Source organism: Ictidomys tridecemlineatus, chromosome 15 (genome assembly GCF_052094955.1).
Source record: "Ictidomys tridecemlineatus isolate mIctTri1 chromosome 15, mIctTri1.hap1, whole genome shotgun sequence".
Classification (NCBI taxonomy): domain Eukaryota; kingdom Metazoa; phylum Chordata; class Mammalia; order Rodentia; family Sciuridae; genus Ictidomys; species Ictidomys tridecemlineatus.
Window position 1 is genome coordinate 49,341,595 of NC_135491.1, and position 15,611 is coordinate 49,357,205.

The 15,611-nt window shown below is 36.9% G+C and overlaps 1 protein-coding gene across 2 annotated transcripts in view; it reads right to left on the bottom strand.

Moving 5' to 3' along the window:
- The window catches only part of Sf3b3 (splicing factor 3b subunit 3), a 47,897-nt gene that overhangs the window by 21,729 nt on the left and 10,557 nt on the right, over window positions 1–15,611 (bottom strand). For both annotated transcript variants that reach the window (XM_005318407.5, XM_013365927.4), the window contains exons 7-11: window positions 14,537–14,674; window positions 13,967–14,070; window positions 10,459–10,624; window positions 7,599–7,694; window positions 4,400–4,472 (exon numbers count right to left, since the gene is read on the bottom strand). In XM_005318407.5, coding sequence (XP_005318464.1) covers window positions 4,400–4,472; window positions 7,599–7,694; window positions 10,459–10,624; window positions 13,967–14,070; window positions 14,537–14,674 — 577 coding nt within the window. The remainder of the gene's footprint in view (window positions 1–4,399; window positions 4,473–7,598; window positions 7,695–10,458; window positions 10,625–13,966; window positions 14,071–14,536; window positions 14,675–15,611) is intronic.

Sequence of the window (15,611 nt, forward strand, 5' to 3'; positions counted from 1 at the left end):
TATAGCCCACAGTAGTGTTCTGACCTATTAGCAGGACTTTAATAAAATCAATCTAGGGGCTGGCGAACACCACATTATAACAGAAATAATTTTGAGGCTGCTTCACATTGTAAGGGCAAGTACTTTTTGGCAAAACTTCTGTTTCAGCTAATAATAGTATGTGTACTATAGTAGCTAAAAACCAGGGATCAAAAACCCTTCCCAATGCATGTTTTACTGCCTAGACCAAGAATCCACAGGGTACAGGTTCAATTTCCAAATCATAAATACTAGTGAAGAAGTCACTTGGTTTTTTGTTGTTGTTGTTTTGTTTTTCCCCATACTGGGGACTGAACCACAGTACAGGAAAAATTTATATTTCTCATACATGCTAGGCAAGTGCTCTAACACTAAACTACAATGCCACCCTCTATTTAAAAATTTATTTTGAGGAGCTAGGTTGTAGCTCAGTGGTAGAGTGTTTACCACATATAGATAAATTAATAAATAATAAAATAAAAGTCTCATTGACAACTAAAAATAAATATTTTTTTTAAAAAAACTTATATAATTTTTTTTTTTTTAAATTTTGAGTCAGGGTCTCACTAAATTGCCCAGGCTGACTTCAAACTTGAAATCCTTTTGCATCAGTCTCCCAAGTAGCTGGGATTACAGGTGTGTGCCACTGCACACAGCTGATACCTGGTTATTGGTTATTTTGATATTATCATCAACATATATCAAAAGCTTTGGGAACATCTTATAAAACAGTTTTAAAAGACTAGGCATTATTCATGATCATAAAATGAAAAAGGTTAGAGGTGTTCCTGAAGTAGAGGTCTTAATTGTTTTCAACAAAACCAAACCAATCTCCACATGACTCTAAGCTTGGAAATTTTAATACAGCTCTTAGTTTTGACTGAAAATTTCTGTCATGTAATTACTAAAACATAATATCTTAAAAGCTATGTCAGAAGAAATTAAAGCCAATTCTAACAGGCAATAATTTGCAGTCTTTTGCTTGAACAAAGGGGAAAAAATAGGATTCCAGAAGCTAGATCATAAACTTTTGACTCATATGCAAAAGAATGGGAGGTAAGAAGGAGAAGGCATGCCCGGGTTTGTACTTTTACCTCTAACCAAAGTACCAGATTGCTCAGACATAAGAAGATGCTCAGTCAATTTAAACAGGGTCATACTTTGGCTTGACAGTTCAGATAGAAAAGCAATGAATGGAGTCTAAAAGATGCTTTTCATCACAAATTTCCTAAAAATATCTATTATCCTGTGAATACCAAGTACACTGTTACTTCTACCCTTTCCAATCTCCAGCTTAGAAAGACCTGCAGCATAGCAGATACTCTTTTATGTCCTAGGGAGATTACAGATTAAAAGTTGGTATTCAGTACAAAGCCAACCTTTTAATTATAAGTTAAATGACTTAGGAACTATAAATATCCACGTTGCCTTTTTCTAGGGGTTTCAAATTTCATGAAGAATGTTATTTCATATCTCAGTGAAGAATGTCCTAGGATATGAAAACATGTCTTTAGGTCTCAGTTCAGTAGGACTTCTGTCTTAATACTGCTGAAACATCCTACAGAAGGAAATGCTTCATTCTACTCCCTTGCCTTAAGGATTTAAGGGTTGACAAGCAGTTCACTCTCAAGGATAAAGAGAGAGCCATCCAGATGATTTCAATTTCACTATACTCAAAGTACTTGGTATTTATCTTGTCTTAGCACAGACCTGAATATACTCTCCAGATCCTAATTTTTCAGTGTACATCTGAAATGGTCAACTCCAAGACAGAGTGTGAAGCTACAATTTGCTAGCTACAGTCTTAGTCAGTTTATCAAATGACAAATTAGTTAAGTTTTCCAAAATCTGTAGGGGAAAGTGGAGAAATTGATTCCTGCCTCAAACCAGCTGATACACAAGCAAATGGGTGTACATCATTATAATGCACATCAACACCCAACTGCAAAGTTACACTGAGAGACATCATTAGGGCAGCCTCAATATTTTATGCAGGTCCCTCTCCCTAGTTAAACTATAAGGCCCCAGAGTAGACCCTAGCAGTAGGTACACACCTGTGGTGATCAGCACCTTCACCAGCCACCTGTGGAAGAGAAAAAAAGGCTTGGTATTGGTAGTATGCATCACCAAGTACCAGCCAAGGTTAGTATTTGCCTGAAGACTGCAGCATGTGTGGACAGAGGAATGCTCAATAGTAAGTTGGGATATCTGGAAAGAAAATGAAGAAAGAGAACCTGACCTATTTCTGTGGGTGACTGTCCAAATTATAGTATCTAAAGAGCAAAATTTAGCAGAAAATAGTCTTTCCCAGGGCTTTGATATTTAATAGAAGAGGAATTTCAAGTTCCATCATACAATATACTACTTTTCACTAACTTAGCAAATATTTTCTCTTCACAAACTTTTCATAATCTCAAACACACGACCATTCCCTCTCCTCTAACCCCTTTTCTGGCAACACCGGTGTGCCTATCATAAATCAAAGCATACAATGGTTTTGCTTACTTGTTTTCTTTCATGTTTTATTTTTTGTAGTGCTGGATATTGAACCTAGGGTATTGCAGATGCTAGACAAATACTCTACCACTGAGCTATCCCAGCTCCCTCATTGTCATTTGTAGACAGAAAGTCCTTTGAGGCAGGAATTCCATGTTAATTACTCTAAACATATGGTAGGATCTTAAATGACCATAGGATAAAACTACAGAACTTATCCTAAAAGAAACTAGCAAGATCCACATACTCAGCAGGGTGTGGAGGCGCATGCCTGTAATCCCAGCGGCTCAGGAGGCTGAGACTGGAGGACCTGGGTTCAAAGCCAGCCTCAGCAATGATGAGGCACTAAGCAACTCAGTGAGACCCTGTCTCTAAATAAAACACAAAATAGGGCTGGGGATGTGGCCCAGTAGCTGAGTGTCCCTGAATTCAATCCCCTAGTACCAAAATAATCATCATCATCATCATCATCATCATCATCATCATCATCCATATACTCCCACCAGTGTTGATCAAAATGAGAACTGGTCTAGAATTCAGGACCCATTTCTGCTCCTATTACTTGTTATCTTGAAAGTTAACCCTTGGGACTTTCTGCCTCCTTCATAAAATGAGAACTTACTTTTCTATAAACCTAAATCTGGTTTAAAAATTCATCCAAAAAGTTTAAGGAAAATGAGGGGGCATACTAGGTTTTATCTAAAAGTATCTTTCTAATTCAAATAATCTAGACAACTTTAAAGAGCCATGATATCAACAAGCCACCAAACAAAGGGACATCAATACCAACCAACTTCTTCATATAAACATCTATAAAACACAGAAATCTTTTAAAAACAATTATCCAGTAATTATTTTCCCACCTAAAATGGGCCTAGAATCCCCCCATTTTTTATTTCCCCTTTCAACTCAACGTGATTCCAACAGATATAATGAAAACAAAATCTACAAAAGTGTGCAGTAATCTAACAGAGATTTACCTCCTACACATTTCCCGGCTCTCTTAAACTTATTCCATACAACTAGAACATCTAACCTGAAGCAGAATTATAGCTATTTTCTAGAAAAAGCTCTGTCTGCTGGCCAGGGTGACCTTACTCACCAGCCCCACATTCCTGAGGGAAAAAGGGAAAATGAGGTCTCAGAACAGAAATGACCCAGAGCTCCAAAGCGAACCAAAGGGAAAAATAAGTGAGTTCTACTTCTGTGGGGCTGAAATCCATTTTTTGTGATGAGACTTCCCTGCTACTGGAGTTCCATGAATTTTCACATTACTTTTAAGGTTTTAGGATGAGGTAACCACTTTAACCTAGGAACTCAACTTCCTCTCCTTCCCTACTCCTTCTTTTCCACTCACTCTAATGTTCTGATTTTAATCAACCAATCTCTGCTTTCCTTAAGACAAGCAGAACTCACCAACTAATAAGACAAGCAGAACTCACCAACTAATAACTTCCCCAAATATCTCAATTTCTAGAATACCACATTGAATTTCACTGTGGTTTCAGCACAATAAGACAGCACAGCTGACGAAAAATGAATAAGCAACAACTTTTCCTCAACTCACACCTCTTATATAAGAGATGGAACCAATGCCTTTATTTAAAAAAAAAAAAAAAAAACCTCATGAAAACTATGATACTAAAATGTTTACATAACTAAAACCAACAGCTGCCCTATGTCCCCTTACCCACTTGCACAAACAGTAGTAGTAGATGAAGGCAAACTAACTGGAAGAGCTTCAAAAATTAGGTATTGGGTCAAAAGTTTCTGGTATAAGATACTAAATGAAATTATATAGAAATATTATAAATGAAGTCTCTTAAGTCTTCTATGTCAGTGCCTCCCAGGCCCTAATGTTGACTACTGAGAAAGGGATGCTTACCTTCAATGTGCCGACGTACTGTCCAGACAGCATTGGGGTTACCAGGTAGCTCAGAAACAGCCATTTCCGACACCTGACAGGAAAGGAGGCAAGTACAGATCCAGTGAGCATGGAACTGAACTCAGCTACTTGCTTACTATGCTAAATAATAAGGTCCTAAAAGCAAAAGAAGTGTTCACACTGCACACTAGATTAAAAGGATGGGAACATCCAGTGAAGAAAAGAAGCTAAGGTCAAAAAGGTTAGAAATGCTAGTAGTCAGCTGGGCACAGTGGTACACAACTGTAATCCCTACAACTCAGGAGGTTGAGGTAGGAGGATCACGAGTTCAAAACCAGTCTCAGAAATTTAGTGAGGCCCCTTATAAGCAGCTTAGCAAGATCCTATCTCTTAATAAAATATACAAAAGGGCTGGGGATGTGGCTCAGTGTTTAAGCACTACTGGGTTCATTCAATCCCTGGTACAACAAAAAAAAAAACACTAAAAAAAGAAAAAATACCAATGACATACTTTAGCAAAAAGTCACAGAATGTCTTAGAGAATACAGTTGTTACAGCCAAAACAACATGCTTCCTTTGGAATGGCAATAACCATTGGGAATGAAAGAGGCCAAGGCCACCTAAATTAGCACCTCTTTTCTTTCCCTAGCTCCCATAAGGCCAAATACCATCTCTCTATGAACCCATTCAAATACTACTTCTTTAGAGAAATTATTCCCTTACCTTCTTATCTGGCAATCATCTCTCCTTCATAGAAATCAATCACCACCTTAGGGCAGTAACTATTTTGTCTTTCATACTAGACTCAAATGTCATATACATTCTCAAACATGATGAAATATCCCAGATAAACTAAAATGATGTAGAGGGGAAACTGGCTATAATATCCTTGCAATTTATATGTAAAAGTAAAATCATTCTAAAATAAGTTTATTGTTTTTAAATGATCCAGAGACAACAAATAAAATAAGTACCCAAGGGTGCAGGGATAGAATTTCAGTGGAGTAGACAAAGGGGAATGAAGGAAGGGAGGGAGGGAGAATGGGAAAAGGAATAACAGTGGATTAAATCTGACTTTCCTATGTACATACATGTATGTACACACATATATGTACACATAGGAATATGAGAGTGAATCTCACCATCATGTACGACTACAATTTTTTAATTATTGTGGTTGTAGACAGACATAATATGTTTATTCATTTATTTTTATGTGGTGTTGAGGTTCCTCACACATGCGAGGCAAGCACTCTAAAACTGAGCTACACCTACAACCCCAAGAAAGTAATTTTTAAAAAAATAAATAACTGTGGTAAATGGCAGAAATAGATTGAAGGGAGCGGGGAGTGAGGAAGGGAAGAGGAAGGAAAGATATTGGGGACTAAATTACAATAAGATATATTCCATGCTTTTAGAAGTATGTCAAAATTGATTCTACTATCATGTATAACTAAAAATAGCCAATAAAAAAAAATGTTAAGCATGCTATAATGAATACCAAATGTAAAACTGATAGGTCACCTTACTCAATTGAGTCCCTAATCTATTCACAGAATAAGACATAACAAAGACATAGGAACAAAGCAATGTTCAACAATTTAAAAATATTTTTATATGTAACAAAGATCTGCATATAAAGTCAAAGTGTGGGAGGCAAGAAATTAAAAAACAAATTTTAATTGAGTCCTTAATTTCTTAAACAATACACAAAACTTCCTGTTAATGCATATGTGCTGTTTTTTGTGGAAAGTGCTAGTTTTCATCAATGGCTCACGAGGATTCAGTGAACAGTGAGTAGGTAATCAAGAGATATGGCTCTAAATTGGGTCAAGGTCATTGAAAATGGTGGACTGATGAACATTTTGGCAGTCAAAAAAGATTTTCAAATTTAGCATGCCTGTAATCCCAACTATTCAGCTAGCTGGGACAGGAGGATCTCAAGTTCAAGGCCAACTTAAGCAACTGGATGAGACTCTGTCACAAAATAAAATAACAAAAAAAGGTGGGTTGGAAGTGGGGTGGGGTTAGGGGGGTGGCTAGATTGGTGATAGAGCTTTCCTAGCTTCTAGCATGTATGAGGCCCTGGGTTCAACTACCCACTACCAAACAAACAAACAAACAAAAACCTGAAATAACATTGCTAATAGCTAACATTTTCTATAGGATACTGTCTTAAACTAAGTGCTTTGCATGCATCATCTCATTTAATTCACAACAATCCTCTAAAGTAAGTACAATTATTAATCCCCTTTACAGAAGATACAAAAGCTTAATTACAGCCATTAAGTGAAAGAGCCAGAAGTCAAAACCAAAGTTATCTCAGTTGTATTGCAATAAAAATGTGTAAAAGGCAAGAGACCTCTTGAGAGCAGTAGTTCACTGACTACATGCTCTGAAATCAAACTGTCATAAGAAAGTTTATTTTCCTTCAAACAAGAGCAATTCCAGGGCTCTTGCTAGAATTAACACCAGGATAATGATATGACATGGGATTTGAGAAGTTAATTCTCAGAATCCATATCCCTAAAGATCCATCAATAAATAACTTATTTTTAAAAATTCTAATCTATTCATTTTGGTGAAATACTGCAGAAACATAAAAAAAAATATAACTTAAGAGCATACAGTAACAAGGAATAAATTTAATGATACCAGGGGTTAACGATGCAGCTCAGTGATGATGAGTGTTCAAATCTAGCACGATCCCCCCCAAAAAAATCAAAATCAAAATTAAAACTTTGAATAAAAGCCAGGCATGGTGGTGCATGCCTATGATCCCAGGTTTGGGAGGCTGAAGCAGGAGGATCTCAAGTTCAAAGCTAGCCTCAGCAACTTAATGAGGCCCTAAGCAACTTAGCAAGACCCTGTCTCAAAATAAACAAGGGCTGGGGATATGGTTCAGTGCCCCTGGGTTGAATCCCTAGTACCAACAAAGACAAAAGAAAAAGCACAAAACAAAACAAAACCTTTTAATAAAAACAAGAAGAAAAAAATTCTATGCAGGTTTTCTAGTCTCTACTACCAAGTCTAAGAACTAGGTAATATAGACACTCTAAACTTTAGGAAAATATGGAAAAACATTTTCCCCCCATTCAAATATCATATGTATTTATGACTTCATCAAAGTAATCCCATAAACTGCTTTGCCCATGCTTTCCTTCAAACACTGCTGAAAATCTAGAAATTGCCATCTTACCTCAAGTCCATGCCTTAAGACTCTTAGAGATGACCGAGGTCCTCTACCACAGGCCACATACAACTGTGGAGTATCTTCATTGGCCAGATCAGCAATCTGCAGAGAACAAGGGAAAAAATGTCTACTTATGCTAAGTTTTCAAACACAATTGTCATTCTTAGAGGGACAAACTTCTACTGACCCCGGAATATAAAGAGAAAAAAAGCCCCCATGTTCCAAAAAGTAAACTATTTTTAAGCAGCAAATTTTTCCAAAACTAAAAAAGGGTTACATCAATTCACAGGTTTAAAAGGGGACTTGGCAGGGGCTGGGGTTGCAGCTCAGTGGTAGAGTGCTTGCCTAGCATGTGTGAGGCACTGGGTTTGCTACTCAGCACTACATAAAAATAAATACAAAGGTATTGTGGCCATCTACAACTAGACAAAAATATTTTTAAAAGGGGAGAGGCTGGGGATGTGGCTCAAGCAGTAGCGCGCTCGCCTGGCATGCGTGCGGCCCGGGTTCAATCCTCAGCAACACATACAAAGATGTTGTGTCCGCCGAAAACTAAAAAATAAATATTAAAAAAAAGGGGGGGGGAGAGAGGGGACTTGGCAGTTAGTGAAATATAGTATAATCTCCATTCTGAAATGGTTTTCTTCCAATTAAAAATATAGATAACAAACTGTAATGTAATCAAGTTGCAACATTGTCACCAATAGAAGCTACATTTATTAAAGTTAATACTCAGAAATGTTATCCCCATCACTACAACAAAATTGTATTTTCCAGACCTGGTATCAGACTAATATAATCAGTCATAGTACCTACAGGTATTCCTCTGATGTAGCTGACCAGCTATTAGATAATTCTACACCCAATAGCTGCTAGTATTCAGCCACCACAGAGGGAAGTCATGTGTTCTCATATTAATACCCGAGACATCTGGCTGCTTTCCAGTACAATTGATTCTTGATTAATATGTAAAAACAGGTGAACCATTTGTATTATAGTTTTGCCAAACTGGACAATTCAAATGAAAATTCCTGAACTTTGAACAGCAGGAGAGTTTATTGTAATAGATGATCATGTAGGTTCTGAGTACATATACAACCGTCATTTTGTTCTCTGAAAAAATAAATAACTTAAAAGTATGTATTTTTTTCTTTTTGCTGTACTGGGAATCAAACCCAGGGACTCATGTATCCTAGGCACTACACCCCCAGGTCCTAGCTCACCTATTTAAAATGCATCATATTGCTATTTATTTATAAAGCCTTTTCTTAAAAAAAGGCATATATATTACTTTTCACAACTCCAACAGTGGGCCAGGTATGGTGGTATGGTGGTACACACCTATAATCCCGGTGGCTGAAGAGATTAAGTTGTAAAGATCCCAATTTCAAGAACAGTTTCAACAATTTATTGAGGCCCTAAGCAACTTAGTGACACCCTGTCTCAAAATAAAAATTTTAAAAAAAGGGTTGGTTCCTAAAGGTCACACAAACTAGCAATCTAGGGCACAACAACACGGTAAGATTCCTAGGTGCTACACCTGAGGTCAGAAGTGGGAGACAATCTCCATCCTGAGCCTCTTCACTTTTTTCCTCAAAGATATGATTAAAAATTTGTAAAAATACGAAAAAGGGCTGGGGATGTGGCTTAGTGGTTAAGTGAACCTGAGTTCAATCCTGTTGTGCCCTAGATCGCTGGAGATTGTGTGACCTTTAAGAACCAGCCCTTTTTTAAAAAAATAATTTTTGAGACAGGCTGTCACTAAGTTGCTGGATACAGTGGCACACATCTGTGATCTCAGAGGTTTGGGAAGCTGAGGCAGGAGGATTGCAAGTTCTAGGCAGCCTCAACAACTTAGCAAGGCCCAAAGTAACTAAGCAAAATCCTGTCTCAAAATAAAAGATAAAATGGGCTTGCGGGATTGAGGTTGTGGCTCAGTAGTAGAGCGCTAGCCTAGCACATGTGAGGCATCAGGTTCAATCTTCAGCACCACATAAAGATTAAAATAAAGATACTGTGTCCAACTAGAACTAAAAAAATATTTTTTAAAAAAATGGGCTTGAGGATGTGATTCAATGATTAAGTGCCACTGGGTTCAATCCCTGACACCCCTCCGAAAAATACAAACAAAACCTGTTGCTGAATGATTCCAGTGTCTCTGAAGTTCTTTTAAAGAGAAACTATATTAAAATTAGGTATGTACAGCTATAAGCAGACTTCTACGTGAAAAAAAGTCAAGTCAGAAATACTGTGTAGCACATAAACCCGTTCACTTCAAAAACAAAAAAGATGTAACCACACAACATACATATAATTGCAGATGCAGAGAAAATACTTGGAAGCCACCACAAGAAGTTGCTAATAGTAATGGGCTCCATGGAGTTCCAGTTTGAGAAGACTTGGAGGGGCAGGACTTTAAAACCTTTTATATAGTTTGAATATGTACACTGAAAAAGATTTACTAAAAAATAAAGCTGGGAGTGGTGGCGCACTACTATGATCCCAGCAACTCGGGAGGCTGAGGCAGGAGAATGAGGAGTTCAAAGCCCACCTCAGCAACTTAGCAAGACCCTAAGTAACTCAGTGAGACCCTGTCTCTAAATACAATACAAAAAAGGGCTGGGGATGTGGCTTAGTGGTTAAGTGACCCTGAGTTCAATCCCCAGTACCCAAAAACAAACAAACAAACAAACAAAAAAAAAACCTGAAGATTTATTAATAGTTTTCAGTTCCTAAACCTATCGTTAACTGCTTCACCTTTATATATTGATTCCATAGTTATATGGTTCTTAGACTACACCTTAATTTAAAATCAAATCAGCTGGCTAGCATTGTGCATCATGGAGGTAATTGGAAAGGTCCACACCTGGCAAAATAGAATGGGAGAAAGGCTGTCCAGTTCATCCACCAATACAAGGTTTTTGAGTGGTCTTGGCTGAAAGAAGAATGTATCTCCTTCTTCCAGAGGCATAGCAGATGAAAACTCAGGTTCTTCATCATCATCTCCAAGATGTGCAATTTGATATAAGTAACTAGGAAGATGCAAAGAAAGACTTTAGTTAAAAGACTCAAGACAATGGTCTGATTATCATATAAATAGCTAGTGCTATTTAATTATATTAAAAAAAAATACTGTTATTGCTTGTAGGTGTAATGTGGTTTTTTAAAACTTTTTTAGTTGTAGATGGACACAATATCTTTATTTACTTATATTTGTATGTGGTGCTGAGGATGGAACCCAGGGCCTCACACACGTGAGGCGAGCGCTCAGCCACTGAACTACAGCCTCAGCCTCAGGTGTAATGTTAAAGTATGCTATCTGGAATTCATTTCAAAGCTAAAGAACAGAATTTCCCCAAGGTATAAATAAAACAAGACTGGTCAAGAATCTGGGCTGAAACTGAGTGATGGGCACAATAGGTTCATTATACTATTCTCTCCTGTATAAGAAAATTTCTGTAATAAACAAAAAATGAAAACTTTAAGTGAAAAATGAATGAGACCATTCTTTAAAATTAAATGTAAATACTAGAAATAAAAAATATGCAAATAAATATAGCAAAATGTTAAACTGTTCTGGGATAATACAATAGTGGGTTATTTGCTTTTTTCATCATTTTCCAAAACTTGCCACATTACTAGAATAAATTAACAGGTACGGTAATACTAAATGGTTACAACACAAAGTACTCAGCGCTGGCTGGGTGAGGTGGTGTGCACCTATAATTCCAGAGCTGGGGAAGCTGAGGCAGAAAGATTGAGAGTTTGAGGCCAGCCTCAGCAATTTAACGAGGCTCTAAGCAACCCTGTATCAAAAATAAAAAACAAAAAGGGTTGGGGATGTAGCTCAGTCATAAAATGGCTCTGGGTTTAATCCCTAGTATCCGCCCCCGCCCCCCCCATCAAATACTTAAGTGTTTGGCAGAAGTATTCTTATTAAATACCTACAAAACCCAATAAGAGGGCTGTGGTTGTGGCTCAGTGGTAGAGCGCTTGCCTAGCATGAGGGTTCAATCCTCATCACCGTATAAAAAAATAAATAAATAAAATAAAGGTATTGTGTCCATCTACAACTAAAAAAAAAAAAAAAGTTACCAGGGGTTGGAGGAAGGGGAACATGAACTTATTGGTTAACAGGCACAGAATTTCTGTCTTGGGTGATAAGGAAATTTTGGAAAGAAAATAAAGGTTGCACAGCATTGTAAAATAAAATTAATATCAGTGAATTTGAACAATTAAAAAATGATTAGCTAGACATGATGTGCACACTTATAATCCAAGCTACTCATGAGTCAGGAGGATTTCAAGTTTGAGGCCAGCTTGGGCAACTCAGCAAGAATCTATCTCAAAATAAAATTGCCTGAGGATGTAGTTAGTCCAGTGGTAGAAAGCTTGCCTGCATTTGCAAGGCCCTGGTTCAATCCTCAGTACCACCAGGGGACAGGGAAAAAGTTATAAAATGGTACATAATACGTGGTGACATTATGCAAAAATATCTAAATTGAACACAAACAGAGGATATAGAAAAATGTTATCTGTGGATTAAAGGATTAAAAGCAATGTTTGTATACTCATCCTCACTTCTACAATAAATATTTCTTGCACAAAAAAGTAAAACCTTGACCCATGTTTATAGTAGCACAATTCACAGTAGCCAAACTATGGAACCAGCCTAGGTATCCATCAGTGGATGAATGGTTAAAGAAAATGTATATATACACAATGGAGTTTTATTCAGCCATAAAGAAAAATAAAATCATGTCATCTGCAGGAAAATGGATGGAACTGGAGACCTTTGTGTGAAGTGAAATAAGTGAAATAGAAGATTAAGCTCTCATATGTGCCAGAGAGGAAAATAAAAAAGAAAGGTGGGGGCAGATCTCATGGTAATCAAAGGGAGATCAGTAGAGGAAAGGGACCAGGGGCTGAGAAGTAGGGATGGAGGGTAGAAGTACTAGGAAGTGATATTGGTCAGATTATATTTTTATATTGTGTGCATGTGTGAATATATAGCAGCAAATCCCATCATTAAGTACAATTGTAATGCACCAATAAAAAAATGTGGGGAAAAAAATTTTTTTTTAATTGCAGGTTTCCATGAGCAAGAAGTGAAAAAGAGCAAGTACCACGTATACAACTCTCAAACTTGACTTTTCATAATAATTTTTTTAAATGGCAGCCCAAGGAATCTTTTCATAAGCAAATATGATCTACCCATGTGATCTAAAGACCCTGATTTCCTTTGTGCTCAAATGGGGCATTCTATTTTAAAATTTTGTATATATGATCACATGTGGTTTCAATAAAGATGACATCTGAGCTATAAAAAAAAAAAAAAAGTAAAACCTTGGGCTGGAGTTGTAGCTCAGTGGTAGAGCACTTGCCTAGCATGTGCGAGGCACTGGGTTCAATTCTCAGCACCACAAATAAATAAAATAAAGAAATTGTGTCCATCTACAGATAAAAAAAAAAAGTAAAAACTTGGAAATGGATGAAAACATTAACAGGCCAAATGTGAAAAGTGAAATGGTACAGTTAACCCCTCCACCCATGGGTTCCCTGCATCTTTAGAGTCAACCAACAGATCAAAAATATCCAAATGAGGAGGCTAGGGTTAAAGCTTAGTGGAAGTGAGCTTGCCTGGCATGGGTGAAGCCCTGGATTTGATCCTCAGCACCATATAAACATAAATAAAGTTTAAATTCTTAAAAAAGAAAAATGAAAGGGTAAATCCTCAGTAACAGTGAGCCCATGACTCAAAATAAAACATTAAAAGGATTAGGGATAGAGCTCAATGGTAAAGCACCCCTGAGTTCAATCTCTAGTACTCTCCCCAAGAAAATCCCTTACTTAGTTAAGTAATTCAATAAATATTCAATGTAATATACAACAAAAAGCTCAGAAAAGATGTGACTTTTAAAGATATTTCTGTAGACACTGATTAAGTACTGATTGAAGCCATCAAAGTAAAGAAGCAAACAGAATAAATGTAAAGAGGAAAGGAGGGTAATCCTTAGGTGTGGTGATGCACAACTGTGATCCCAGAGGCTCAGGAAGCTGCAGCAGGAGGATCAAAAGTTCAAAGTCAGCCTCTGTAACTTACTGAGACCCTATCTCAAAATAAAAAAATGAAAAAAGGCAGGGGATGTGGTGGATCCACACACAGTAGTTACACAGTAGTTACACACTCTGGGGTTCAATCCCTTGCACAAAAAAAAAAAAAAAAAAAAAAAACACTAAAATATTCTAATAAAACCAAATAAAATAAAAACTAAAATACTCTTATGAAAAGTTCCACAACCTTGATATACACCTCCCTCCTGCCAATTTTTATAGTAACCAAGGCAAACCAAGTTAATAAAAGGATTACTCACTGGTTTCCAAATTCTGATGCTACAAAAAGGAAGCCTGTTTTCAACACACACATGGCAGCAGCAACAGGCACAGTATCAAAATACTTCAGCCGGATCTCAGTTACCTGGAGTGAAAAGAAAAAAGATTCTAGTGTATAGGCAAGTGAAGTTTGGCATAGAAGTCCAATACTACTATAAATACGGTCTCCAGTATCTAACCAGGAATGAACAAGCTACAGCTCAAAAGCCAGCCATGATTTTTGTTTAAAGTGACACTGCCCAATCTCATTACACACTAGACCAGGTACTTACTAGAGTAGGAAAACATTCATATACAAGCCTAGGTATCCTAAATTTCCAACTTTCTAACTTGTAAAATATTAACTATCTTACCCACCTCATTTCAAGAGAGCAGCTACAATGAATAAATGGTTTGTAAAGCTTTATAAATCTTAAATATATATACATAGGATTTTTTAATGAGGTTATTTAATTACATTAAAATAAAATGTACAAACTTTCATCAAAAAAATTACAAGTGTATTTATTGTTTTGTTTCATTTCCCTCCCCTCTATCAATGATCTACTCACCATATCTTCATCTGTTTCCAAAGTGATCTTGAAGATATCACCCTGCTCAGTTTGGGCCAAAAAGAAGAACATTGATTTGGTCTTATGGGTGGCAGAACAAACGAAAATCATTCCTCTTTCAGGATCATCCAGATCATTCTAGCAAAGTCAAAAACACAATATGTTAGAAATGGCTACTTCTTATTTTTGGAACTCAGTACCCTACTCTTACCAAGTGTGGCTAAGTTGCTGAGGTTGGTCTTAAACTTACAGTCCTCCAGCCTGAGCCTCCCAGGTAGCTAGGATTATAGGCCTATGACCCCATGCACAGCTGGGTTTTTTGTTTTGATTTGCTTTATTTATGTCTCCAACATTTTGTATTTCTTAGAATAAACTCTTTGTGAATTTTATACTTCTTTGTTGCCTCAAAGCAAGCATAGTGTCTGAGATAGGCTGGTGCTCACTAAGTGTAAGAGCAACTAACTTTCCATGACTGATGAAGATTAAATTTCTTTTCAGGGGTAAGGAGAGAGAATTTAATAACTGATCCAGGAGAAAGATCAATAACAAAACCACAGGATGAAAAGATAAAAAGGTTGAGGAAGGAGGATTGAAAAGATCATAAGTTCAAGATCAAAACTCCAGCAACTTAGCAAGACCCTGTCTCGACATTAAAAATAAAAAGAACTGGGGATGTAGCTCAGTGGTAGAGCACCCTGGGTTTTCCCCACAGGGAAAAGCTCTCAAAAGACCACCACCAGATTCCATACTAATTACAGGAAAAAAAAGGTACCGTTAGGAAGAGAGTGGGTGGATACCACCTTAATTAATCGATCAATTTGGCATGAACAATGAGACAATCCAATATTATACAGGCATAATGTGACACAGTGAGACATAAACATCACCATCTATATAATAACCCTAGCAAAAATATTAACCTGAATATAATCATTTTAAAAAAATAGAATAAGGAACAAACTTTAAGAAAATAAGCCAATTTGAGTTCTTCTTTTCCTATGTGTATCCCTTATAGAAGAAAAAGTATTCCCTAATTTCCACCATGTGAGATTAGGCCCCAACCTCCTTAGTAAGA